The 24,147-nt window shown below is 48.8% G+C and overlaps 1 protein-coding gene across 4 annotated transcripts in view; it reads right to left on the bottom strand.

Moving 5' to 3' along the window:
* SLC18A2 (solute carrier family 18 member A2) overlaps window positions 1-24,147 on the bottom strand; it is a 38,104-nt gene that overhangs the window by 8,162 nt on the left and 5,795 nt on the right. For all 4 annotated transcript variants that reach the window (XM_084774047.1, XM_084774046.1, XM_084774045.1 and 1 more), the window contains exons 4-15: window positions 17,555-17,613; window positions 17,126-17,209; window positions 16,826-16,918; window positions 16,025-16,114; window positions 15,897-15,940; window positions 15,763-15,823; window positions 13,854-13,949; window positions 6,860-6,938; window positions 6,576-6,627; window positions 5,490-5,553; window positions 4,396-4,515; window positions 4,168-4,301 (exon numbers count right to left, since the gene is read on the bottom strand). In XM_084774047.1, coding sequence (XP_084630173.1) covers window positions 4,168-4,301; window positions 4,396-4,515; window positions 5,490-5,553; window positions 6,576-6,627; window positions 6,860-6,938; window positions 13,854-13,949; window positions 15,763-15,823; window positions 15,897-15,940; window positions 16,025-16,114; window positions 16,826-16,918; window positions 17,126-17,209; window positions 17,555-17,613 — 976 coding nt within the window. The remainder of the gene's footprint in view (window positions 1-4,167; window positions 4,302-4,395; window positions 4,516-5,489; window positions 5,554-6,575; window positions 6,628-6,859; window positions 6,939-13,853; window positions 13,950-15,762; window positions 15,824-15,896; window positions 15,941-16,024; window positions 16,115-16,825; window positions 16,919-17,125; window positions 17,210-17,554; window positions 17,614-24,147) is intronic.

The raw sequence follows: 24,147 nt of genomic DNA on the forward strand, positions 1-24,147 counted from the left end.
ATTGCCTTTCAAGCATGGAGACCTGAGTTTAACCCCTAGAAGCCACATTTTAAAAACTCACGATGGTGCACACTTGTTATCTCTGCACCTGGAGAGCTAAAACAGAATTGTACTTGCTGGCCAGCCAGGTTTGCCTGCTCGGTGAGCTCTAGGCCAGCAGGAGACTTAAGGCAGACCGCCCTTGAAGAGCACCACCCAAAGCTGTTCTTGGGCCTCCTATGGGCACACGTGCACGCACACAGTTCATTTTTACTATCATGAAGACATAAGTCGTCAGAACTCAATAGTTGATGGCCTATGCGTTTCAATATATTCCACGTCTTCAGCAGCCGAATTTCATTCCCTCTCTCAAAGGCGTTACTAAGCGGTAGTTTTACTTAAAAAAAAAAAAAAAAGTTTTACATGGATAAATAAATCAGAAGGTGTGCCATGAAGAAAAGAGGCAACTCTGTCTCAAAAAAATAAAAAATTAAATAAAAAAAAAAGAAAGAAAGAAAAAAAAGAAAGAGGCAAACAGCACTGAGCAGGTTAGGCAAGTGCAGGAAGGGCAGCTGCCCGGTGGCTCACGAAGCAGGCGGGGGATTTATGCTAGCACTCCACACTGCTGTGGAGAAGAACTGGAGAGAGGGGGGATGGGCACCGAAGTCACAGCCGAGCTGCTAAGTCCCTCCCTCCCACCACTGTACACAGAACAGAGCTGGGGCCTCCAAGGCGGTAACAATGAAGTAGAAAAGTAAGACTTCAGTGCTGGGCTGGTAAAACAGTAAGTGCACTTAGAAAGTAGGCGCTCCAACCTCAGATGTGAGAAGACATGCATCCTAGTCGAAAAAATTTATTTTTAATATAACTAGAAAAATTAAAAAGGAATCTACCATGTAAGTGTGTAGAAAAGTGAATAGTAGATTATAATGTACGCCAGCTTCCCGTCTTTACCCAGCCCATGACACCCAAGAGTAAGAGTCCTTTGAAAGAGTGTTTTATGTGTGATGGGGTGGTATACATGCACGTGTGCGTGTGTGCACGTGTGTGAAGGCCAGAAGATGACGTCAGGTGCCTTTGTGCTTCCGTTTTTATATTTTGAGGAAGGGTCTCTCATTTGAGCCCAGAGCTTACCAATTTGGCTAGTGTCACCAGCCAGCTTGCTCCAGAAATCTGCTGCCTCTGCCCTCGTTGCTGAGATTATAGGTGGGCCAGGACACTTGCCTGAACTTTACGTGGGTGCTGGAGACTTGGGTCATTGTGTGGCAAGTGGTTTTCTGAACTGCCTCCTCAGCACTGAACTGGGGTCTAAGCTAGAAGGACCTTATACAGCCAATCACTGAGAGGACTCTGCTGCCCGCAGACCACCTCCCTCCAAAAGCATGCCCTAGCTTTCCAACCAATTCTTTAAACCTTTGAAAAGCAAAACCCATCTCAGAACTCAGTTTTTCTCACCTGGGTGTTTTGAGAGGTCAGGGTGCTGTGTCATTGTCTTGTGGGGACAGTTTTCCTCAAATGGCAGTGTTGATATGCCTTACACTTGTGCAGAGACTGAGATAGATCAGAAACTATATCCGCTTTGCCTTTATCGGAAACATTATTTTAGAAAGAAATCCAAATGGGATAATAGCTGTGATGCTCACAACCAATTCACAGCCAGCTATTGATTTATAATCCACAAAACACCGTTGCCTAGGCCGCTCCCCCACCCCCACAGCAGCAGGGCAGGTACCCTGTCACCAAAAAGTACTTAATGAAGGAATTCTTTGCTTGGGGTGGAATGCCCGCTGCCCCCATGTTCTCTACATTTGGTGGCCGATGATCTTGCCCGGGGTTTCTCAAGCAGATGGTGGTTCTCACTACGGCACACATCCTGCCACAAGCACCTTTGTCAATAGAGGCTATGGGCGTCCACGTCCACCCACTTCTCTGTTCTGCTTGCACAATGAGACAGCACCAGCTGCTGCGTGCCACCCTCAGGTGCACCGCTGTGCCGGTCAAATGGCATTGTTGCGATTATGGGTGGCAGTGGTAGGCAGAGAAATGCACATCTTAAGATTTAATGATTATCTCAATAGGCACTGGCTAAGGGTTGTGACGTTTTATAATGAAGTGACCTTCTAGAAACCTGTCATTCTTATTCTTTGCTTTTTAGGGTTTTCTCCACTTCCCTCAGTATTTTTTTTTCAATGAACTAAAGCACTGGTTTAAATGAAAGACCGCCTTTCTACCATCATTTTTCAAAATGCTGTGCCAGCTGACTAGACAAATGCTCCCCACCCCCAGCACCTCCTCAGTAGTCTTCTGAGCTCTTTCATTTCCTCTACTAGCGGATGCCATCGATAGCACAGCAGCCCCCAGCGCCTGCTGACTGGGTGAGGGCCGCACACCCAGAGAGGAGTCTGCATAGCAGAAGCTCTTGCCTTGACGAGTGACGATGTTTGAGTGCTGCTGAGTGAGCAGAGCACGCCAGCGCTTTCTAAAAGGCAGGAAGGATGGGTGGGTGGCGTTGGCGACAGTGACCCCCTCACTGTGACTGCCTGGGCTCTTGCTCAGCTCTCACAACACTTCTGCCAGGTGTTGTCATTCCCAGGGCAGTGGAGAAAACAGAATTCAATCGTCCGTGTGTGGGGAGCCTGGCGGCTGCCTCCAGACCCTTGCCAGCCCCTCACCATCTCTAACAGTCTTAACAGTCTCCTGGGTGACAGAAACATTTACTGCTAATTCGATTTCTTTGGTCAAAAAGGTTGGGAGTAACCTTCATTTGGCGTTAATCGCATTATTGATAATATGGCCACAGAAGGAGTGCTTTCCGGCAGTGTGCTGATGCTCTTCTATCCCCTCTGAGGGGTATGGGCTCAAGTCAGCCTAACAGAGGTGCCGCAGTGAGGCACACAACCAAGGCTGGAAGCAGGAAGTCAGAGAGGGGTGCTGGTTTGACCCAAGGGTCTCCACAGCACCCCATAGCAACCCCCCCGGGAGTCCACCATGAGAAACTCTGAAGTCTCTAGTCAAATCCTGCATGGCTCAAGACAAAAGGCCAATGGCCAGAGGTCAATGTGATTTTAAAATACAGTAAATAGATGGGTGAATGTAAAATGCCTCAGACAAACACGTTAGACAGTCTGAATTTTAGTTCTGCTGGGAAAACCATCAGAGCAGTTCCAGAAATGATAAAGTATTAAGACCTGTTCAGTTGGATGTCAGAAAGCACTCTGCGCTGGCTTGGTGGCAGGAGCCACAGTGCTGGCTCCCTCAAGCTGAAGCAGGAAAACCCTGACTTCACAGCCATCTTGTCTCTTACAGAGTAAGTTCAGAGCCAACATGGGCAACCTAATGAGACCTTGTCGCAAAATAAGACGTTTTTAAAGGTGAAAAGAGGGCTAGAAGTGAAACTCAACAGTACAGTGCTTTGCCTGGCACATGCAAAGCCCCAGGCTGAATCCACATTATCAGAGAGGGCAGGAACTCAGAGATCACTTCAGGTCTACTCCAAAAGAAGACAGCAAAGAAGCGCTTGGATCCATCCCTGAGCACAAGCCTACTACCCATGGGCCTCCTGTCCATCCTTAGCCCAGACAGATCCCTTTCAGCTGAACAGTACCAGCATCGGACACTTTAGTCAGGGCCACTGCTACCAGGGCGGATGTGAGCAGTGGCAGTGCACTTTTTTTGGTTGGGTAAACCCCTTAGGAAGGGCCCAAGCCTCACACATCTCTCACTTAAGACTTACAGGCAACAATTTGGACTTGCTCAAAAAAGAAGTACTTTATTCTGTATAGCTTCCTATGGCATGCTTTTCCAGTCATGAAGGCAAGAAGTAGTTCTGTGTGTTTGCATGTCTGTAAGACAACCAACTATATCCTGAAGGCAGGAGAACTTTCCAGAACCATAGATAATTGAACTGAATTATCCCAGGGTTATATTTGGTCGACAAGAGTTATACAATGCTAGTCTATGTATGAAAATAATTTCCTTCTTTCAATTCATGAACATGAATGAGGCTTGAAAGAAATGACTGTGAAAGTTACAAGAGTAAAATAAGTTACTGTCCTGTTAGTGACTAAAAGGGACTCTTGCTGCTTCTGTTTGGAGATTTCTATTGGAAAGCAGAAGTTGTTTTAGAATTGAACTATGCAAAAACTATCCAGATAGCCATACCAAAACGATCAGAAAGGGCTTTCTTACCATTTTCTCTTCCTTAGCAGGTGGACTTCGAAGAAAAAAGCAGAGCGGAGCAAAAGCGATATCAATTATCCCAATAATTGTCATGAGCCACGGAAAGCCAATTGCTTTTGCAATGGCACCACCAGCGGAGGGACCTTTGGGGACATAGGAAGCATTTCCTCAAACATCTTACTGGCAGAAAACGTGAAGATTTCTGTATTTCTAGGAGGTTTAAGGTGGCATTCTTACCGATAGCATACCCCATACAAAAGGCCACGTCTGCGATGGCGTAGACGCTCCCGTAGACGGACACGTGCCGCAGGTCAACCAGGTAACCCATGACGGGCATCATGGAGGAGTCCACCATCCCTGTGGACAGTCAGGGGTCAGTGTGTGGAGAAGCGGTGTGAGCCAGAAACAGTCTGAATGCCGGGGCCTGTGCCCTAAACACAGAGGGAGCTCTTTGCCTCTGCCGTTGCCACTCGCTCATCTGTGACAGATGACTCCGGACAGCAAACCTTCCATTGTAGGCAGCAGAACGGTTCGGAGAGGAGTGGGACCCAGGTTCAGGGTCCCTTGTTAGGCTACCATTTGTAGGCTGCCTGGCCTCACCTTGTCATCTTGTGGGGTAAGAGGAGAGTACCCAGTCCTATTCCAGGCCACTAGCTTGTACCTTACACACACACACACACACACACACACACACACACACACACACACACACGTGTGCCAGTTTACTCCAGTTGATGCCACCCAATGTTCAGCATCTTTATGGACCTAGACTATGGCTTGTTCCTAAGCTAATCTCAGGACAGCCTCCACAGGACAGCCTCCACAGGACAGCCTCCACAGGGCAGCCTCCACAGGGCAGCCTCTACAGGGCAGCCTCCACAGGGCAGCCTCCACAGGGCAGCCTCCACAGGGCAGCTCCATAGGGCAGCCTCCACAGGGCAGCCTCTACAGGGCAGCCTCTACAGGGCAGCTCCACAGGGCTGCCTCTACAGGGCAGCCTCTACAGGGCAGCCTCCACAGGGCAGCCTCCACAGGGCAGCCTCCACAGGGCAGCCTCCACAGGGCAGCTCCATAGGGCAGCCTCCACAGGGCAGCCTCTACAGGGCAGCCTCTACAGGGCAGCTCCACAGAGCAGCTCCACAGGGCAGCCTCCACAGGGCAGCTCCACAGAGCAGCTCCACAGGGCAGCCTCCACAGGGCAGTCTCCACAGGGCAGCCACCACTGCAGCGTCTAGAAATCTGGGCTCTTCACTCTGTACACTCTTCGAGAAGAGAATCCCCACCAGAGGAAATGCAGTCCCAAATCGAGGCACAAGGCCCATGTGACTTACCAATTGCAAAACCTACTCCAAAGTTGGGAGCGATGAGTCCATAGATATTTTTTGCAAAAGGAATCTGTAAGAGGAAATTAATATGCTAAAATAAAAGTTGCTGGCTCTAATACATCATCTTGGAAAAGGCCCAGAAATATCTTTTATCTGGGCCTAAAGACCTGTTTCTTTTTGAAAAAAAAAAATGGGAGCAGAGACAGGATGAATCACGCCTTTAATCCCAGCACTCGAGAGGCAGAGGCAGGTAGATCGCTGTGAGTTTGAGACCTGGTCTACAAAGTGAGTTCAGGACAACCACGGCCACACAGGGAGACCCTGCCTCAAAAAAATAAAAAAACAAAAAACAAAGCCATCTTAATCTTTAAAAGCCAGACTAGGATTGAGGGTGTGGCCGGTGGCCAGTGCTTGCCTACCATGCACGACACCCCGGGTTCAACCTCCGGGAAACCAGCCAATAAACGTGTGTCGAAGCCTGAGATGTAAATTCCGACTACTGTGAAAACTTAATTACATGGCTGCCCTGAAGGACCGCTCCATACACCCTCAGCCGTGACAGAGAAGACAGCCACATCTGAGGAGATACTGGACTCTAAAGGATGTTTATTCTGCAGCGACATCTCGCCATTGTCCAGGGTAGCTGCCTTAGAGTATTTAAGATGCTGTAACGTTTAGTGGCTCATGCCTGTCAACCTTAGCACTTATAAGAATAAGGCAAAAAGATTTGTCATGAGTTCTAGGTCAGCCTGGGATATATAATGAGACCTAAAGAGAAAAAAAACACCAAAAATTAAAAAAAAATAAACATTTAAAAGTAAGATAGTACTAAGAAAAATAACTTGGTAAACCACATAATAAAAGGTAAGTAACATCTGACCTAAAATTAAATAATATGGCCACTGGAGTCTTTCCAGAAATGTTTAAAATTACTTTCAAGAACTGGAATAAAATGGAGCACATAATAAAACTGAATATTAAGAAACCCAAACTGCTGTAAAATATTGCCTGGTGAGTACCACCCAAAACAAGAGTTTCAGTCCCATATGTGCCCCTCCCCCAACTGCCTGCCAAATGCAATCTCTTACTCACACATAAAATGCTGATTCCAACAATTATCATCCCCAGGAGAGCACAAAGCCACCTATCAAAAGAAAGGGCACGTCAATAAGTACACAATACGTACACACTTATCAATAAATACACACTTATCAATAAATACACACTTATCAATAAATACACACTTACAGTGTTTCCCCCAAGACACAGCTTCAACGAAAACCACAACTACTTGTAACAGCTAAGACAGAAACACTGAGTTTCTTTAAAGAACCATATCATTATCAAAACAATTGAATGCTTTTATAATATCTTACCTTCCCATTTTGTGTGCGAGTATACCAAAAATATTGGTTCCAATGAGATAAGAGATACTTGCCGGCAAGAAAGCAATGCCTGTGAATTTATGAAAAGGACACGTTATCAGCACTGTGGGAGTCACCCGCCAGGAAAAAAACTAATATTCACAGACACCACAGTGCTGATTCCAGAAGATGGAATGAAGTCCTCGGCCTGCACCCGGGCAGCTAATATCCGGTTTCAGTCTCGACCCCATGTGGCTTATCCATCCCAGAGGGCTGCCTAGATGCTCCAGAAAAGGCAGCCATTTCTCTATCAGTGGCTCCATGTCACCTCAGCCTGGTGGCAGTGTTGCACGTGGACCTACAGAGACAATCCCAGCTGAGGGAGCCTAGCAATGGCCACTGTGAGGTTTGGACATTTACATATTTGTCCTCCTTACTTTCTCAATTCTGGACACAAGGCACAGTCACTGAAAGAGTTAAGGGAAACTAGGACCAAATGAAAAGAAAGCAGTTGAGACCATTCAAAGCCCACAGTTGCTCCCTCTTGTAAGTTTACACACGTTATGTGTAAACACAAGGCTTTGTCACACAAACAAGATTCTATCACACCTATTGTTCCACACTCTGCTTTTCTCAATTAACTGTGAACATTTTCCTATCTGATAGAGATGAGGGGAGTGGAGAGAGGGCGGGAGGGAGAGACAGAGAGACAGAGGTGGGGGGGCAAGAAACACCTACTTGCTCATTTTTCTTTTATTATTATTATTATTATTATTATTATTATTATTATTATTATTATTAGGTTTTTTGAGACAGGGTCTCTCTGTGTGAGGCTTGGCTGCCCTGGACTCGCTTTGTAGACCAGGCTGGCCTCGAACTCACAGCTATCCACCTGCCTCTGCCTCCCGAGTACTGAGATTAAAGGCGTGCGCCACCATGCCCAGCCACTTGCTCATTTTTCAAGGTGGTACCTCATGTCCAGGACTTAGTGGCTCTCTGAGAGGAGAGAATACACCAGGAGCAATTTCTAGCTGGCAAGAGCAGAAGTTGCATTCAACATGGCCAGCACTGAACAAAAGGCCCATCAAGGTAAATCATATGTGTATGCACCTGTCCATCAAGGTAAGTCATATGTGTATGTACCTGTCCATCAAGGTAAGTCATATGTGTATGTACCTGTCCATCAAGGTAAGTCATATGTGTATGCACCTGTCCATCAAGGTAAGCCGTATGTGTATGCACCTGTTCACCTCATTGCTAGGATGATCTCTTGACAAGAGACTACGTTTCAATTTCTTAATTTCAGTATTTTTTAAAAATCAGATATACTAGACTAGATTCCCAGCCTTGTCCTCAAATACTAAGAGCCACTTTGTTCTCAGCCGTCTGTGTATACTAGCTGTGCATGGTGGGTGGTCAACAAATGCTGGCCTAGGCAAGCATGGTCATGTCCCTTCAAGAAGAAGACCCTAAGCCATTAAACCCTGGGAGAAGCTGCGGGAACCCTGAGCCTCTAACACAGTGAGAATTTCAGGTTAATGGGTTCTATGATCAGAACACAAAGCAGAGTCATGCCAGCACCAGGGTGTTCCTACCACACCTCGCAATACGATACGCAGAGACCGAACAGTCACCCCATACGATCTGATTTAGCAAACATTTACTGACAGCCATGTGTCCGGTGCAACACCAGCCAACAGCGAGGACAATGGAAACCCGAGTCCTGTCACGGCGGGAAGTGACTTTGAAGGAAACAGTCAGATGGTGTTTGAACTGTGACACGGCTTGCTGAGAACGTGAGACACAGTCCTGAGAACCTGCGTCTGCCACTTCCCACACTCTCCAGAGCACATGGTATTAAACCCTGGCCCCACCGAGCATGCGTCAGACGTCACGCACTCTGCAGACCAGGGTGGAGTGAGTCATAGAAATCATGTTGACTTTCATCGCTTGGCGCCAAGGGCCATGGGGGTATAAATACAAACGGTGAGAAAAAGAACATCAGGACAAACAGAGTCCGACGTATGGCCTCAGGGCTAGAGAAGCAATACTGCAGGGAGCCGTCTACGGCGACTCGCAGGCCAGATCTTGTCTGACTGCAGCCCCCCTGTTAGAGGAGATAGGCTGTAGAAAAGATGGAAACAGATTTTGGGGGCTTTGGGGGTGTTTGTTTGTTTGTTTGTTTGAGACAGGGTTTCTCTGCGTTGCCCTGGTTGTCCTGGACTCGCTTTGTAAACCAGGCTGGCCTCGAACTCACAGCGAACCGCCTGCCTCTGCCTCCCAAGTGCTGGGATTAAAGGCGTGTGCCACCACGCCCGGCTTGGAAATAGATTTTTGCATGAAATTTTTGAATAAGATTGCGTTAAGATGGAATGTTAAACATTAATTTAAAGAACAAACCCGAAAGGCCCTCATGTATACCATCGCTGGCTGTGCCAGTCAACCAACTAATCTGCTTGACCTGGGCCCACAGACAGTCCTTGGTGACTCCTGTCAAAGAAAATAGCTCACGTGGCCCAGCTAGGATCCAAGGACTCTTGATGCATCCTGACTCGAGCTAGAAGCCCACGCAGGACACAGACTCCTCAAAAGCCAGTGAGCAGTCCTGCCATCTCAGCTCGAAAGGGGTCGGGGGCTGAGAAACACAGCTGGAACACAGCTGTTGCAGGAACAGGGAGGCCTCTACACTGGAAAACCCCACAAGAGTCTCAAGCAAAATGCACCAGATTAGAAAGCACAAAGCAAGGTGTTCACTTGAATTTAGAGCTTGCTAGCTAAACTTAGCGAGGTTCAAACCCCTCGAAGCACCGTGCCAAGCCATCACCCCCATCCTGTGCACTCAGGTGGATGTGAGCATGGGGTGGCACATTGTGTCATATGGCTGTGACCAGCTTTTCCACACTGATTTCAGTGCTCCATGCAAATCTCATTTTCCTGTTTTCCACCCTGCCCTGCTGGCCGTCCCCACACTACAGTAAGCTGCCAGCAAGCAGGAACCTCCTCAGTTTCCCCACAGCCTGGCTCCATTGTGGCAGGCAGGCAGTGTCCCACAGCATGACCGGCCATCAAGAGAAGAGGTCCTAGCTGGGTGTGACGGAGAACGCTTTTAATCCCAGTTCTCAGAAGGCAAAGGAGTGAGTCAAAAGCCAGTCTGCTCTAGGTGTCCGGAGAGACCACTGTCCCTCAAAAACAGGGTTTCCACAGGGGTGGGGTCACAAGCGGCAGCTGGCTTTTACACCTCACAAATTTCTATCATCAACAAAATGACTATAGCTCATCCTAGGACCCCCCCCCCCGACCTGAATGAGAGGTGTTGGTTGCACCTAACATACATATACACACAGCATCCAATGTCATATGTGTGTCGCTCTGACAGGACCCTCCACAGGCTCCTAACGTCTCCAGTCACCCATAAAATCCACCACAGGGTCCAGCCCACCCCAGCCCTGAGCGGCAAAACAGGGAAAGTCTTGTGCTCTCCTGAAGCACCATGGAAGCTGACGCTGGCCACCTGGGCTGGGGTGACCGCAGCAGAGAGTTCTTGAGATCCGTCTGAGTCTCAGACAATCCTTGCCTGGTTGTTGCTCCTGGCTGATGCAGAAGCTAGAACGGAACACTAGTTTCTTGTTGCCCTGGCCCTAACAGAAGTCTGCAGCTCAGGCCCTGGCGTCTAAGAAACACAGGCCGTCAACAACTCAGCTGGAATAACCAGCAAGAAGACTTTGGCTCCAGCCTTGTCTGGGGCTGTTATGCAGGGCCTAAGTCTCCCTTGGCGGGGGGGGGGGGGGGGGGGGGTGTGTTTACAGGCCTCAACCTGAACTTTGACTCTAAGCACTGAGCTGTAGGGGAGAGGTCATTTGACTTTGAACTCAAGGTGAAAAGGAAACAACAGAAGGATTCTATCCTCAACAGCTCCACCTCAGGACCTGCTCCACGCGTGACCGAGGAGGTCCTGGGAACAGACTCCAGCAGAACAGGCAGGGGCATTTGCCACCTCTCCCTTCCCTAAAACTACAACAAAGCCATCATGACAGCAATCACATGTCAAACAGCTCACAGGACAGCTAGGCTCTGACTTCCGGCCTCTCTTGGAAGATGACAGGGAAACAGAGTCATTGCAGCTCCTTGGCCGCCAAAGGCCAAATTTCGGGGGCAGCCCCGGGACAGGAACCACTGGCTCCAGACATAAAATCTTCCACCCTATGCATCCCACTAGTTCCAAACTATGGAGACCACTAAGGGGAGCTTTGCTCTCACACTGAAGCTGAGGCAAGAAGGACAATTAGATTCCCTCCAAGACAGACAAACCTACCTGTGAGGTGAGCGGAGGCAGAGCCCCGGGTGAGTCAGCTAAACACCAGGCTTTCATGAAATGACCTTTTGCTGACATCAAGGGGGCTTGAATTCTATCTCATGTGGCCCTGGGGCTCCTGGTTGACCTTAAAGACTTTAAATAGAAAGCCTCGGGCTGTGTCTGGAGAGGACGTGAGCAGAGCAGCCTAAGTGCCCTGCACATGGCCAGGACACATTCAATTAGGTTTATAAGCCAGTTAAGTGGAGACACTGGCTGAGACGTGAAGGAAATGCGTGGTGCTTGACCACGCCATCCCCAGCTGGACAGATGGCATCTCCTGAGCACACCTGAGATGCAGATGCTGAGGACCAAAGGGAAGGAGACACTAAAACCTCCCAAAAGGGTTGGCTGCGTCCTCTCACAAGACAGGACTGTCAGTTTCTCTCCAGCCTGTTCGCACTAGGAGTAGCAGAAAGTCCACCCAACAGGCTGATTTTGATTCCATAGATTTTCTTGATGGAAAAAGAGGGAAATTGTCCTCTGACCTTCTCACATGTACCTCTCTCTCTCTCTCTCTCTCTCTCTCTCTCTCTCTCTCTCTCTCTCTCTCTTTCTCTCTCTCTCTCACACACACACACACACAGGCATAATGAAGTCAGAACTAAGAATCTCCATATGAAGATATCCATGTGAGTTGAACAACCTAATAAAATAAAATAAATCTCTAAGACACATAAAAATATTTAAAAAAACTGCACATGTATGGGGACCAGCTTTCCTGAATGCTTTGAAGCTACAGTGACTCAAGAGAGGGTCGTGACACAGGGACAATGGCAGATCTGTGAAAGAGAAGAGAGAGCCCGGGAGTGGACCCGAGAATGCATGGCCACCCAGAGAGAAACAGAGGCGGGGGACCAGATGCTCCCCTGGAGACATGGCCCTGGGATTGTGGCTGGCCACACCTTCATCCCAAAATTAGAGCAAAATTAATTCCATGCAAACCTAACATTTTAAATGCAAAAATCGTAAACTTATTAAAGGAAAGTGGGCTATTTAATTTCTAAATGATCTTGGCAAAGAAGCAGCCTTTCTGAGCTAGACAACAGCACACACACAGGAGTCTGCTGAATCTGACAAGCAGCATCTTCAGTGTTCTGAGAGGCAAAACATACGCCTCGTAAAGTAAAAGGACGCAACAAAGTGAGGGCATTGACTGTAAAACTTCTCGTCAAAGACTAATACCTGATAAATGAAGATACTTAATCAGTAAGAAAAAGACAAACAACTCAGAACAAAGATTATTAGAGGCTCTCAGCAAGAATCTAACCAACTGCGGTACACACCTGCCGTCCTGGTGCTCAGGAGGCTGAGGCAGGAGGATCAGGAATTTGAGGCCAGCTTGGGTTATATAGTGAGAGAATGTCACACACACACACACACACACACACACACACACACACATTCACGCACAATTAAATCTATGAAAAGAGGCTCCATTCTTATCTATTTGAATCCAGTACCTGTGTTAGTGAGAAAAAACTTCTAGGTATTAAAACTGCTCGGCTTGGGGAAGGAGCAGTAAGAAATCTGTCTAAACATGAGGGAAAGGTGAGAGTACTGTGCGAATGGCTCAGTGGCAAAATGAACTGTCACACCCTTCAACAGGGACTGCCTGAAAACACATATCTCTGGGATGGGGTTGTGGGTCAAGCCATACGGTGCTTGTTGCACAAGCATTCAGTCACCAGGATCCACGTAAAAAGTCAGCACGGGGGAAAAGGGAACAGAAAGGGAGTCAAAGAAGATGCCCAGATGATGGGGAGCCAAGTCCCCAAGTCACTGAGACTGGGGGTCAGGTACCTCAGCTCAGATGATGAACATGTGCACACTGAGAGCATCATCATCTCAGCCGGAGGAGACTCGAGGAATGTGTTTACAAGTTACACAGAGAAGCGGGAAAGGAGAAGGCAAGCTAGCGACTAACCCAAGGAAAAGTGACTTAGAGAAAGGGTAATCCGTCAAAGTACACTACAGAGCTCAGCTTGGGGACAGTATTCACCGGCCCAATAATGTCAGTATAAATGCCAGCCTAACAAAGACTTGTGGTGCGGTTGTAAGAGTCTCCCAGTATCTGTGGAAGATACGTTCCAAGACCTCAGGAGAGGCCTGAAGCATAGCACCCATATTTGGTACCCAACTCTATGTGTATATACCTATGTTAAAGTGTAGTTTATGACGCAGGCACTAAGAGATTAACAGTAACAGTGAAATACAATTCTACGTCCTGTAATAGAATTGATGCGGATGTTCCCTCTCTCTCTCTCTCTCCTCAGTATCTAATTGTGCTTTACCCTTTTAACTTGAAGCATAAATCAGAAATGATTAAAAGAAAAAAACTGGAGCTGAAACTGATCGCAAAGTCCATTTCAGGCACTGACTCCATGAAGAGGCAAATAGAAATGATCACATAATCACCGTCCTGTGGGGGTTTGCAGGGCAGGCGTGACCGTGTCATCGCCATGCTGGGGGGTGGGGTTTGCGCAACAGGCATGACCGTGTCATCGCCATGCTGGGGAGGGAGGTTTGCGCGACAGGCATGACCATGTCATCGCTGTGCTGTGGGGGTTTGCGGGGCAGGCGTAATCGCATCATCATCGTGCTGTCAGGGGTTTGCGGGGCTCGCACACAGATGAGACCCATCCCAGTCCTTACCCAGCTGCCACTTTCGGGAACACATGGTCTCCATCATCCAGATGGGCAGGGCGGGCTCCAGCATGGCTATCCCCATGTTTGCAAAGCAGATGGAACCTGCACGAGCAAGAGGAAGCATGTTAGGGTGCCTGTGCCTTCAGACTGAGTGTCTATGACCACTGCAAACATAGACGCACACGTCCCAGCTCGGAGACCTTACTTCCGGAAAATGGAAGCTAAGCAGCGAGCTGGGAGGGTGGCAAGCAGTTTACACCACACCCAGAGTCATAACGTCTGTAGCTGGTGGGAGCTATTAAGTTCTTTTGGTTTAACCCATCCACTTCACAAATGAAGAAAAAAAGCCTTCTAGTTCATTAAGGACGGGAGCCGCATGAGGCAGCCAACAGGCAGGCGGCTATCAGGCCACACACCACACAGGGCCCCCCGAAGCTCCCAGGACTGGCTTTCACTCTGCAGTGAATGGGCTTGGATATTTTTCATTCTCCGAGGTGTCATGGTGGGCACTGGGTACGACTGTGCTGGGGACGGGTGTTTTCCTAGCCACGCCCACACAACGCATCCCATACACATCTTCACCATGGACCTTTGAACCACGCTCTTTGTAAACATAGAGCCATCTGGAGAAAGACACACGGAATGGCCCTCTGTCACTCTAGAAATCTCTTGTGTTGTGCTCTGTGGAACCTATAATTTGCTAGAACAAATTCGAAGAAAGCTGTGCAGTCATGATGATGGTGTGCACATTTCATTCCTGGTGACATTTAACGGCAGAACATACAATCGGTTGGACTCTCCTCCCCTTCTCCTCCATCCTAACTTCCTCCACCGCCACTGCCACATGTAACACTAGATCTGTGACTCTCTCTTCACCATGGAGCCTCCAAGAAGAAGGAAGGGCCACGGCGACACTAACTGGCCCATATGCGCTCAAGGTTCAGAGAGTCACATTTCTAGGACCCCGCCCTCTCATACCCTTAATTTCCACCTCAGCTTGGCTCTAGAATGTTTCTTGAACCCAGTGCATGAAGAGGTTGGGGCACTGGCTTCCCAGCCCTTAGCCTGGGTGCTGCCCTGGCTAATTCCCACAGCAGAAGAACTCTAAAAATAGCCCAGAGCTTTGATTGATTTTGTTTTCTTTCCTTCCTCCTTCCCCCCCTCCATCCTCCCCTCCCCCACCCCCACCCCCGCCTCCATGCTGCCCCCCCCCCACCAGACAAAGTTTTGTGCAGCCTAGGCTGGTCATTCCTACATAGTCAAGGGTGACCTTGAACTGGCATTAGAGGAACGATTCACCAAGCCCAGCTTATGCAGTGCTGGGGGTCGAACCCAGGTTTTGTGTGTGGTAGACAAGTTCTATCCACTGAGCTACAGAAGACAACACCCAGTTGTCTCAAGTACTTGAATAGCTCCCTGCAGCGAGGGAGACTTGCTTAGACACACCTTTCCTTCTAGGGTTGAGCTACACTGCAAGCTTGGCCTGAGAGCATCAAGCCTTGGCTCCAAGGCTACCAGCTGGTCTCAGCCTGTGTCTAGGCGCTGGGAAGAGAGGCCCAGGCCCAGCAGGGCCGTGAACTGCCTCCCCTGGGACAGAGCCCCAGAGTTTTGTTTGTTTGTTTGTTTTGAGTCCATCTGGATCTCAAGTCCAAAGGCACAGCATCTGGCTCTGCATGCAGAGGTGTCCTCTAGGGCTCGGCTTTCGCTTTCTACTCTTGCAGGCCAAACACCCACCCAAGACACCTGCAGTGAGGCCAGCAAGCCCTTCCAGGAAGCTCAAGACCACATAGCGATGGCCCCTGACACAAGGGCAAGAAACAAGTGAGGATGAGGCAGGACGCCCCACGTCTCTGACCACGTATCCCCACTCATCCCCTTAGAACTACCCTTATCTTTAAGGCCTGAGGAGCCCCACCTGCCGCGATGAGGATGTACGGGTCCTTCAGCAGGGTAGTGAGGGGTGTCCCCTTCTGACTCTGTCAGGCAAAAACAGGAGGTTAGAAAGAGGTACCTGGGCCACTCTTGGGCCCTCAGCTCCCAGCCGCTTACTTCTGGCTGCACGCGGGATGGCCGGAGCACAAAGAGCTGGATGGCTACAAGGGAAAAAACACAGATGACGCCTTTTTAGAAAGCAGACATGGCTCAAGCACACTAAGGCCAAGACCATAGCCACTCACCTCCATCCAAGAGCACCAAGGTGGCAAGCACCAGGAAAGGAGCTGTCTTCCCCACAAACTCATAGAGCACACTTCCGAAGGGGGGTCCCACTACAGGAAGAGAGAGGCCCACAAGACAGCCACGGTAGATGGCTACCTCTCCCCACAGGAGAGCCACCCATCTGATGCTTGTGTTTTGTTCCCTGAAAGACCTGGGTTGTCCATCCTACATTCAATTTAATATCATGTTGAACTTCTTCCTGGGTACAGTTTCACTTGAGAAAAAAGAAGAAGACAAAGGACCCTCCAAGGCCAAGGGCCTGAACCAAAGACTCCAGCACAGGACGGGCTACAGATCCGTCTCTCTGCTACCAGCAGATGTGGGAACCACCAGCTACCGAGCAAAGGAAAATGTCAAACACGGAAAAAGATCCAACGCTCCTTCAGGGAAAGTATCGGTCCCCTGGCCTGGGATGTCAGCCTGGGCCGGGGTGATGGCAGATGCAGAAGGCTAGATGTTTGCCTTAGATTATAACTCAGAACTTTCCAGAGGAAGGAATATAGCAGACTATCTTTCTCACACCTGTGCTTTATATTGGAGCCGAAGAAGATTGGGGACAGAGGCCAGGGAAGACCAGATTCCCCCTGCAGGGGACTCTATCCCGAAGGTTCCGTGGTGGTTAAAAAAAAATAGAAAGAGGAGAGCTGGGTGTCTGCTCACAGGCATGTGCTCATGGGCTCGGTATGGCCAGGACTGATGGACAAAGACCATTGTAACCCAACACCCAAACAGGTCCCACCTGCACAGTGACTATTACGTACCGAGGACCCCCATGGCCAGGCCCCCCAAAGCAATCCCCATGGCGTTACCCCTCTCTTCATCATCTGTATACACGCTGGCCAGCATGCCCATCCCTAAAGAGAAGAAGAGCCGGTCAGTGCCCAGAAACATCATCCGTGGTAGCCCTCACTCCCCAGCAGGCTAAAGATCTTCCTGGGCCAATGAGGCTAACTGAAATAGGAGGCTGGGCAGACTCCAACAGGAAAGTGAGTGCCTTCTGCAAAAACATCCCAGTGCCCCACCTACCCCGTGCTCCCGCCCACTGCTGTCTTCACGCCTACCAGCCACGGATGAGCAAGAGGAGCCGATTCCCTGCAGGGACCTGGCGATCAGCAGGAAAGCATAGCTGCTGGAGAAGGCAAACACTGGCAAGAGAAGAGGCCCAGGCCCTCAGATCGAGGCCATGGACCAGCCCACAAGACAGGGATGACCCAATATTGTGTGAATCTGAAACCCTCCCTTCAACTCACAAATGTGTCCATACTTAGGATTGTGGGCTGCTCCTGCAAGCCTGCCCCCCCTACACCCTTCCCCTACCCCTTCCTCCTCCCCCCCTTCCCCTCACTCCCCTCCCCCCCACCGCCACCACCCCTTGCCTTTCTGCGCTGTTGCAGTACATCCCTCCTCCCCCAGGGGGAGTGATTCCCAGCTCACCGGGGACAGGGCTCCTTCCAAGACCCTCACACAGAAGGCAAACAGAAGATACTTACTCACTGTTGAGATAAACATGATGCAGAATCCAGCAAACATGGGAATTGGGTAGCCAATTCTGGAAGACAGAGACACGAGGAGCGTCTGGTGATGGCCGCCTGTTTTTGTAAGGCTTTATATTGATTTTTCTAGCCGTTATCCGTTTGGGATCAGCTGGATAAGTGTTCTGTCGACTTGTCTAGAAATTCATATGCTCAGAGCTTCCTACGTGACCTTTTTTGTGTTTGACTGTCTCAGAGCAAGAATACACTTACGGGCTGCCACTCTGAATGGAAATTTCTCTGGAATAAATGTTAACACAATGTTGGCAAGTAACCCCAAATGTATCTAAAACACACACAGACCCTGTTTCTGTCATTATTGTTGTTACTGTCATATTTGTAGTCTTTGCTGGAACTTCCCCAAAGGGACAACTGCAATAAAATAGCTTTGATAAAGGGCCATCAAGTGAGTCGCCCAGCAAAAGGAACAGCAGTGCCATGTCTAAGAGGTGTTAGAAGCCAAGGTTTTTAAATCTGCCTTCTTGCTGACCATAGTGAAGCCAGCTTAGAGAGGCCTTGTGCCTTATGCAAAAAGTCTAAGTCCAAGTCCTAACCAATGCCCACTGAGAATCCTGGCACCGGCCATATTGTATCGGAAAGTTATGTCTGTTTAGATAGCTACCCTTCCCCACCCCAGGCAAGTCTCGAACCCAGACATAGAAAAGTGTGCATATGCAACTGTCTACCAAGGAACCTGAAACAAAAATAAATGCCTTTAAAACTTCATTTGCTCCCTCACTCGTGTGTGTACGAGTGTGTGTGTGTGTGTGCTTCTCTCTCTCTCTCTCTCTCTCTCTCTCTCTCTCTCTCTCTCTCTCTGTGTGTGTGTGTGTGGTGTATGTAGGCTAGACTAGCTGACCAGCAGCCCCAGGAGTCCTGCTGGATACACCTTTCCAGCACTGAAATTACAGTTGCGTGTCACCAGGCCCAGCACTTTCACACAGGCTCTAGAGACCAAATTCAGGTCTTCACACTTGCAAGGCAAGCGAGCCAACTCTGACTGAGCGTCCTTCCGTTATTCTGCTATGTGGGAGCAGGAGCTCAGCAGCGGCTTCCAGACACCTCTGCCCTGAAGGGAAGGCCAACCCTGCCTGTGCCCTGTGGCTCACAGCTTCCCAGGCCTCTTCTCCCTCCACCTGGAATCCCAGGAACTGGGAGAGGAACCAAATGGGTCCAGAAAGAAGAAATCCAAGCGCACCAAGACCAGGCCTGTGTAGAAGGGGTCTTCGAGTTCAGACCATAATGCAAAAACCTCTTGTCAGCACCTTCCTGTGAAGGTTTTATTCCCAGCCCCATGAACAGTCGCACAGCTGGCTCGGTGACTTCCTGAGAGTATCGGGCCTCCTCCTTGTTTCACAGATGGGGAAACTAAGACGTGAAAAGGTGACTTGTCAAATGGCATGGGGCTAACTGCACATGGGCTATGCTCTCCAAGCCAGGGCTTTTCCTTGTAAATTTGACCACCTCGTTGTGAATTTGAACATAGCCAGAGGTCATAGATGTGACTGTGAGTGGGATCTTTGCAACAATTCTTTTGTTATAGATTGTGTGTGTGATTTTTTTTTGTGTGTCATTTTTATGTGTGTGATTTTTGTGTGTATATATGTTTTGTGTCTATGTCTATGTTTATGATTTGTGTGTGTATGTATGTATGTGTATGTATGTATGTGTGTGTATAAGTTTGTGTGTGTGATTTTTGTGTGTGTGTATATGTGTTTGTGCGATTTTTGTGTATGTATATGTGTGTGTGAAAGTTTATCTGTATGTGTGTGTAAATTTGTGTGTATATATGTGTGTGTGTGTGATTTTAGTATATGTATGTGTGTGTGAGTTTTGTGTGTGTGTAAGTTTATCTGTATGTGTGTGTAAGTTTGTGTGTATGTATATTTGTAAGCGTGTGTGTGTGTGTGTGTGTGTGTGTGTGTGTGTGTGTGTATGTGTGTGTGTACCCACAGAGGGCTCAAAGGAAGATGTCACGTGTCCGTTCTATCCTTCACTGCTGTGTTCCTTTGAGATACTCTCTCATAAAACTCAGTGCTCACCTTCTCTGCTAAGGTGGCCTGCCCTGAGCTCCTAGGATCCACCTGTCTCTTTTATGGAGCCCCTGGGACCCCACAAGCATCCATGCAACCACCTGAGACATCTGTGGGCCCTCTGTTGACTACAGGTAGATGCTTTTGGTGGATTCAGGGCAAAAGCTGAGAAAACACAACAGCCCTCGTCTGAGGTTCAGAGCACCAATGACACCACACCTAGTCTACAGCCTATCCGCTTGCTCAGGCCACCTTTGGGGGCATGTCTGCAGGGGCATGGGAGCCTGTGAGACCCTTCTTCTAGTGACTGTACCCAGAAATCTGGTGGCCTGAGGTTCTCAATGCTTTTCTTGAGGTTGTATATACCAACATTTAGGTAGTCAACACTGGGCTCAGGGCAGCTAAGAAAAAAGGCCGACACTGAGGGCATGGGTATACTGAGGCAAGACAGGGTGACAGGGACAATTACAGAGATGTGAGAAGGGAAAGGACCTTTTTATTGCAGAGTCCAGCTGAAGGCTCTCCACAGCCGAGAGTCAATCCCAGCACAGTCAACATTTGCCCTGAAGGTTGAGGACAGAGAGAAAACATTCTTTCTATACAGGGAATCTCTGACAAGAATGTGACAGTAGCCGAGCTTTTACTCCTTTTTCAGACATAAGCTTGAGGTTGTCTGGGACCCTCACACACACAAAAGATGATAAACTTTTGTTCGCAGCATAAACGTCTTGCCTTCCTGTGCAACACTAGCGAGCTAGGGTTTTGCCCTACCAGCTCTCACCCCAGCCAGGGTACCCAAGGAACCTACAATTTCACTTAAGCTCCTAAGCAACTTCTTGAGAATTCAATTGCAGAACTTATCAAAATTGTGCACAAGTCTGGGCATGGTGGCGCACGCTTTTAATCCCAGCACTCGGGAGGTAGAGGCAGGCAGATCTTTGTGAGTTAGAGGACAGCCTGGTCTACAAAGTCGTCCAGGACAGCCAAGGCTACACAGAGAAACCCTGTCTCGAAAAGCCAAGAATAAATAAAATAAAATAAAAACTTGTGCACAGGCTATTGTAAAGACGGCTGACTGCAACTCTCTCGAGCACCCCACAGTCACCCCCACTAACACGAGTCTTTTTCTTCCACCTCTTTCCCTATTGAGCTTAAATCTATCTATACAAATTCTTCTTCATGGGTCCCAATTGTGTTTTATTCCAGCTCACCGTGAAATTCTTTTCTGTGTCAAAGTCAAGAATCCCAAGGCCACCTGAATATATTCTGCTTAAAGTTCTGCAGGATGCTGGGACAACAACGTGGAACGCTGTCCCTGTATGCACCCTCCTGCTGCTGACGGCCCTGCTGCCCACTGAGGCCCTAGGGAAGGTGAGTCTCAAAGGCTGACAGGATGGAGTGTCCAGGCTATCACTACAACCCTCAGGGCTATGTGCCTCCACCTTGGTCTTTTCACCAAGCTTGGAGCTATCGTGTTGTTTTGTTTGTTGGCTGGTTTTTAGCAACACTGCAGCTGCTGTCTGTTTAAAATTCCTTCAGGATTTAAGCAAAGCAAGCAGTGGATGAAAGAATTGCCAGCCTGGAGGGAACCACAAAAGCCAGCTGTCCACTCCAAAAGCTGTGCATACACCAGGGCTGGGGGTGCCCTGTTTTCTTTGCCCAACACACATGTGTTCCACACTCCTCTGCAGTGGCCAAGCTTGGGGCAGAGTGGCCAAAGCAGTCACCTTGGCAACATCCTTTCCTGGCACTCCGTCCCAAGTTAAGGGAGATTGAAGGGGCACCTGCGGGACTCTACCTCAGGCTCTGCTCTCTGGACATACACCCCTCAGAAGAAGAGCTGTTCTGTGCTCAGGCCACTGAGCCGAGGAAGTGACAGAGCAGCCTGCCCCCTTCCCCACTATGTCTCTGAAATGGACAGGGACTCAAGTGACATTACTCATAACTGGCTGAGTTTGCTATCTTGTCTCAACTCAATGCCATCTCAATTACAGCATTGCCAGCAGAAGAGATCTGATTCAGCAAGCTCATATCCAAATGGGCCGTTACTAACCCCTCGTGAGTCATGCCAGACCCCAGTCATTCTCTGCATAATTAATCCAATTTGAATGCGACTAAAAACCCATATATTGACTCCCCCCCACCCCCACCCCCTCACCCACCCCCCGCCACGGCCGCCAGAAAACGTCTAGAACAATCCATGTTATACTGGCTGTGGGCATCACAACCAAAAGCAATTTGGGGAGGAAAGGGTTAATTTGGCTACCAGGCCTCAGGGACCATAACTCAAGCAGGAGCAGAGGCAGGAAGCATGGAGGAACATCTTGGCTTGCTCAGCCTGCTCTCACAGCTGGCTCAGGACCAGAGGTGGCATGACCCACAGTGAGCTGGGCCCTCCTGTATCAATCACTTATCAAGAAAAAGCCCTCACAGACACTATCACGGACCAGTTTGACGGAGACAACTCAGCCTCGGCTCCCTTTTCCTTGTAACCGTAGTTTGGTGTGAAACAGACAAAAAACTAACCAGCAGGCCCCTCCGACAAATGATAAACGTATTCTGTTCCCTTTTTTTTTTAACCAGAAACACTCGGGCGGACTCTTCTCAGTTCACTGAGGCCATAGTACAGTTCCCTCAGTCCCTGTGTGACAAAGAAGAACTGTAGCCTGCAGCCTGTCGCCAGCAGAGGCACAGTTTCAATAACCTCTGTGCACTCCTAAAAGGTACAACAGGAAATGAATGCCGAGAAAAGGAATATCTTAAATCCACTCCGCTATAACAGGAAGTTTGTTCAGCGTTTAGGAAATGAAATTCTTAAGCCCGGCCCTTGGGGCTGTTGGAGTTTGGGTTAGGTGTGGGGGGAGGAACCTGCGTGGACAACAGACCTGCCTGTGCCTGAGTCCCTGTGCTCGCAGGGGAGCGTAATTCTGTTCCCGGTTCCTTCTGGTTTCAATGTGACAAGCCCCTTGTGAGCTCACTGTCCCCTCCCCGCCAGTGCCAGAGATGTTGAGGATGGGAGAACCCTCTCCCAAACAGCTGGTTTCCCTGTCTGCAGATGAAAAGGTCACTGCTTTCTACAAAGCCTATTCATACCAGGCAGCTGAAGCTGGAGGGGGAAAAAAATAAACCCAGAAGGTTTCAGAAAGCTCCCGTGCCCTGTGGCTTCCTGCTTGTCATTCAGGGTTAGCTAAGATCTGCGAGGAAAAACAACTGCTTTCAAATACACTAGGTAACTATGGAAATAAATTAAGCCTCTGACACTTGGCTTGATAAGAAGCAGACCACCCAGACAATGACAGGCTAAGAAGGAAGTGAAGGGAGCTGGCTCCCAGGCCATCTGCTGGCTTGAAGCTGCTGTTTAAACTGGGTGCTGAGCGTTTGAAGACAGGCCAGCTACGCCTTGGCCAGCTACGCCTTGGACTGAGGGTGTAGCTGATTGGTCGCTCACGCTTGGCTTCTGAACTTTAACCTGTGCACTAACCAGCAGAGGGGAGGACAGAGGGCCAGAGAAAGAGCAAACCTTTGCCTGGTGTATGAGAGAGGAAGGGACTGGCGCTTTAATACTGTTTGTTTTTCGAGAGCACTTGTGCACGTTCATGAATAAAGTCACTTGTTAGATCAAATGGTGACAGACGTCACTAGTAGAGTCGCACTGCCTTCTTTGATGTATGGTCACTATTATGGAATGAATATTTCAACTAGAATCATAAAATAATTACATGAACCTCCACGAGGGAAATGGACCAGTCCCTTGACATGTTAGAAAATATTACTGAATATGTGAAAGTAAGTACATGCTCCAAAATCAGGCATCCTTCCTTTTCTATCCTGTCACACAGTGGCAGCAAATATACAGTAACCCAAATATAAATAAAACAAGAAAAATGTGTAGCCAAGGCTTGCCCAAAATGGTCACCTCGTGTTCTTAAAGTCCAGTATGAGATAGTATCCCAATATTTCAAACAACAGACAAACAGCCAATTACCTTATATCATCACATAAAAGCCACTGTGCTGGCAACACTTTGGTCGTGAGTACAGAAACAGGAGTGGAGGTTGACTGTGTGATGTGGGCGCAAAGTGGGTCCCTCGGCTAACACAGGGTCGGTATCAGAGAGGAAGGCTCCCACCAGCCAGGCTCTAGAGGTCCCTACATCTTTGGAAATGTCTAAGCCTGGACCAGCTCATACTGGGAGCTGAAAAGAAACTATTTTTCTAGAGCTGGGGAGGGTCTCAGCGGGAAAGGCTCGGGCTGTCTTCATCTTTAAGTTCTCTGCCCACTGAGTTAAAAATGTGCCTTCACCCATTCACAGTGGCATTATATACCTGTGTTCTTTCTTTTGAGTAGCTAATGCCACAAACTGTATCATAGAAAGCAGGAAAGAATTGGAGGGGAAAGAAGAAAGTTTAGAAATGAAATCTGTCCGTGTCTGGCCACCCATGCTGTCACACCACGGTTGTGTATGAGCACTTTTTCTGTAAACCCCTTAACCTCTAAAGTTCTAAGACCGGCCCAAAG

The sequence above is a fragment of the Acomys minous genome (assembly GCF_964271855.1).
Source record: "Acomys minous genome assembly, chromosome: 2".
Lineage (NCBI taxonomy): Eukaryota > Metazoa > Chordata > Mammalia > Rodentia > Muridae > Acomys > Acomys minous.